We start from the raw sequence: 4,390 nt of genomic DNA on the forward strand, positions 1-4,390 counted from the left end.
TAGAAGAAATTTCGCGAGCACCGTGTGTCCGAGCCGGGGCTCGAACTTGGATGGGCTGGCAGCTATCCCAGCTGTCCAGCCAACGGATCGCCACTCCGTCCTCGCCACTAACGAATTTTTACCGCTCGACGAACACCCTAGTAGCATTGATCCTCCACAACAGAAGCTTTTCGGGGGAGGTCATCATGTATGTATTGTGAAGATATGGAAGGTGCGAGATCACCACATTTTTTCAAGAACCCTGTGTAGATATTTTGGACGTTGCTTTCACGGCAAAAGAAGACACGACCAATGAGCGATCGGCGGCTGTCATTGTCGTATAAGAACAAGTATAATAGAGATGAGTCAGCAGGCTATATGGAATAAACTAGTATATTTTTGCTTAGTTGGAGGAAAAAGAAGAGGAGAGAGAAGGTAAGCGGGCTCTTCGTGAAGAGCCAGCTCTAGCACGTGCTCCTAGGCACTTTGTGAGAATGAAAGGTGGGCCACATAATGAAAAAGTAGTACACTCTTTTGATCTACTATTATACATGTTGGCTATAAGATGAGTTGTGGATGACATGGCACTGGCTTATAGCCAGCAGCTGGCTATACTATTAACCATGCTCTAAAGTGGTTTAGTAATGTCTTTTGTTTTGTCTGATTTAAAAATGGCAAGGCTCTGTCTTTCTTTCTCCTCAATCAATCAAAATAATTAATCAGAAATAAACATCTGGTCCCATGACTACCCCTGGTCGACTTCAGATATTTCTGGCTGCCTGCCAATTCTGGTCATCACACATGAACGAACAGTACCTACCACTGAATTACTATATTGCATGGCAGTCCTAGTGGTAGGGTCGCCCAGCCGTGACGTCAAGATATTTGGTTTGTGTCCATGGAGCGAATGATTGATCTACTACTGCTCATTTCTCTATTTATTTATTGAATAAAGAAAGAAGCTCGTTTGTGCCCTTCCGGGAGTAGAAAGTTAGAAACCGAGCGCTTTCACATTTGGGGGGAAACCTTTCCCCCGATGCTTACTCTCTGTTCTTCCCATATTTGGTGAAACACAATCTAGCACTAGCAGTACTCTCTAGAACTTTACATTGCTTAATCAGTTGATCACACTGGTAGCTCCACAGCGACGTGTCGAAGCCGTCGTCGTGTTCGCGGTCCTCCCGCCAAGAAGCTCCGTCGGCCGGCGGCTCCATGAGCATCCCCTGCGCCAAGCTCGCGTAGTACGACCCGGCCTCCATGCCGCCGATCCAGTGCTCGTTGTCAAGCCCCGACAGGTCGCTGGGGATGATGGAGAGCGCGCTCTCCTCGGCCGTGGACGACGGAGCCGTTGACACGTCGGCAGGGCGCTGCTGCTCCTGGAACTCCTTGAGGGCGACGGCGACGGCGTCCTTGATCTCCTGCGCGGCCGCCAACTTGAACGATCCGGCCGCGTGGACGGGCATCATCCTCCAGGCGGAGTCGGCGAAGTTGAGGCACGCGCCGCGGCCGGAGAGCGCGAGCGCGGCCGAGTCGTGCGCGCGCGCCGCCATCTGGGCACCGGCGAAGGTGCCGAGCCAGATCCGGGAGTAACTCCGACTTCCGGCCGGCACGCGCAGCTCGCACACCCACTGCCCTTCCCGGCCACGGCGGCGCACGCCGCGGTACACTGGGTGGCGTGTCTCCTGCAACTTGTTCCGCCCCGCCCGCCGCTTCGGCGGCTCCGACCACACCGTCCGGTACTCCTGCTCCTCCGGCCACACCGTCCTGTACTCTTGCCCGTCAAACTGCGGCCAGGCGGCGATCGTGTCCATCACTCGCAGCTAGCGTTGAGGGCAGTTTGTGGTGTAACGAGGTAGCTGTATATTCGGAGCTAGTGAGGTGGAGAGGTGTAGCTTGGAATGGATGATAGGAGGATGGCACGTATATATAACATGAAGTGGGAAGGCTACACGTAGGCAGGCAAGAGATGACATCACACTCTCACTAGCTAGTGACCACTAGCAACATGTATGCAGTATATGCAACATGTAGGGTTCGTGCCTCTCGCCGGCGCCGGCGCAGGTCCGCCTCGTCTCCGGTGGCCCTAGGGCCATGGAGGCACGGTGGATCCTGGCAAGGGCGGTCGGAAGGGCTCATTTTCTAGTTTTTTTTCAATCTTGTTAGGGTTTGTGTTCTACTCAGGAAGGCGAGACGGCGGTGGCTCCGTGAAGATGGAATAAAGGTCTCCCCGCCTAGCCCCCGTTCTGGCGGTGCGTCTAGCATCGTTGGTGGGCGTGTGGAGGTGTGTCTCCGGCAGATCTATCTTTGGTGGATTTGCTCGGATCTTGTCGTTGTTCGTCTACGTTCGTGTGTCTTCGGTTTGGATCCTTCCGATCTACGTTATTTTTCTCGGCGGCGGTTACTGTTCTGGGGTGCTGTTCCTATGGGGCCTTAACACGACGACTTCCCGACTGTGTACTACAACAAGTTGTGTCCGGCTTCGGCGATGGAGGGGCGATGACGGAGGCGTGCCTTCGGCTCGCTTCGGTGCTTGTAGTCGTCGCTAGCTGGTCTACGAATCTAGATATAATTTTTCTTTCTGGTATTCGTTGTACTGCCATGATTGAAGATGAATAGATTGAAATTTTTTCTGTAAAAAAAAAAGTATATGCAGCATGTAGCTTCGTGTGTTTTCTCGTAATAAGGCGGCACTATAGGTGTCGTGAGCCGTGTGCGATCCTGGCCGTCTGATCAGATTTACGGAATATCTCATATCTGGACCGTTGATCATTATAAATTAAAAATCTTCGCGTCTAACATTTTTATACATTTACAACACTATGTACTGGCAACCTTTTTTTTTGCGGGTTACTGGCAACCATATCTGGCGTCTCGTCGAAGGATAGCCGACTCACGTCAAAGCTGTGTACAAAGCTCAAAGCATGCACGAAGAACCTATGGAAGGTCAATTCTGTATCACATAAATGATTTGGTTAATCTTTTCTCAATAGGGGCAAAAGTCATATTCTGCTCGCGATCTCAAAATCATTTGAGCTCACGATGACGAGTAAAATCATCAAAAAAATGAAAATAAATTATGAACTTTGAGAAATGTTTTTCAGTGCTTGCAAAATTTCATGATGAAATGACATTCATAGAAGTCATGCCAAAGAAAATCAGCACTCCAGAATGACTTTCATTTTTTTGCTTTTTCAATATTTCGGATTTTGCTGTTCACCCAAGCTCATTTGAGCTCGGGCACAGAGACAGCATGTCCCAATAGGAGTGCTTCTTTTACGATTTACTCAAAAACGGCGCTGACTAGACCAAAACATGGGAAGCCCGGGCTCAAAAGACAGGCATCCAAAACGGGCTTGGCCTTAGCTTTTCAACCCAACGCCATGCCCAAAAGCCCAAAAAGCTTGGAATGGAATACATTACTATTTTAGTTTATAATTAGGTACAAATAGATTTTTATTCCCTAAAATAATTAAATTTAAGTCAATACTCGTGTGTTTTGGGCCAGCCGGATTCGAGGTTGGTAGTTTAAAATGGGCTTTGTTAAGCCCGGCCCGAAACTTAGTGTGGACCGATGTAAGAAGAAGTCTATATATCGGCAACCCTTAGTTTTCTTGATATATAAGTAAAATTGAAGTAAATGGACATTCTATTCATGCTTACTCGAGGCTAGAAATATCCAAGTTAATAAATACTACTCCCTTCGTCCCAAAATAAGTGTCTCCGAGCTCGTACAGAGTTGAGACACTTATTTTGGGACGGAGGGAGTATAAAGTATCGTTTACTTTTGTGATTCTATATGATAACTATACATTATTATTAACCATATTTTTTTGTCTACAACTAAGATTATTTTGTTGAAAATGAAAGCCTTTCTTGCCCCTAGTTTGGTATATGATTACTTCACTGTTTCATTACACATGTTAGCCTATTCAAAAGTGTGAGAAGCCATGATGAACAAGCAAACCATATCAAACACTTCGCAATCTCATACAATGCCCACTATTCAAGCCACTATACATCAACCCACTGGTGCAACAGTTTTATGTTTTTAAATAAGGCTGAAACCCTCGGCCTCTGCATCATTGTAATGCACACATCCATCTTTATGCAAGTTGATTGAAGGCATCGGTTTTCTTTTGCAAGTATATTTTCAATCAAGAGGCAAACAAACTCTGGTTTTCAATTTCAACATATGATGCGTTGTAATATCCAATGAAACAATTGTTTATAGATTTTAGAATTGCACCACATGCAATTATAATAGCCTTTTAGAGGATATGATTAGGCTGGTTGCATCAATAACAAAGAAATGAAGGGTCAAGATGACCATTACAACACCGTCAGACGACAACAGCGCCCTCCAAAGAAGTCTGGGAAGGAAAATTCAACACACTACTCGCTACACCTCCAC

General features: G+C 47.1%; 1 protein-coding gene across 1 annotated transcript; it reads right to left on the minus strand.

Moving 5' to 3' along the window:
- Positions 1 to 898: 898 nt before the first annotated feature.
- Positions 899 to 1,863, minus strand: LOC100125705 (dehydration-responsive element-binding protein 1B). Its single transcript, XM_044537543.1, has one exon. It carries the CDS (start codon positions 1,788 to 1,790, stop codon positions 1,020 to 1,022), a length of 771 nt encoding a protein of 256 aa, XP_044393478.1. The 5' UTR covers positions 1,791 to 1,863; the 3' UTR covers positions 899 to 1,019.
- Between the last annotated feature and the right edge of the window lie 2,527 nt (positions 1,864 to 4,390).

Source organism: Triticum aestivum, chromosome 5B (genome assembly GCF_018294505.1).
Source record: "Triticum aestivum cultivar Chinese Spring chromosome 5B, IWGSC CS RefSeq v2.1, whole genome shotgun sequence".
NCBI classification, from domain to species: domain Eukaryota; kingdom Viridiplantae; phylum Streptophyta; class Magnoliopsida; order Poales; family Poaceae; genus Triticum; species Triticum aestivum.

Coding starts and splice junctions, on each gene's coding strand:
- LOC100125705 (XM_044537543.1), bottom strand. CDS start 1,790: ATGGACACGATCGCCGCCTGGCCGCAGTTTGACGGGCAAGAGTACAGG.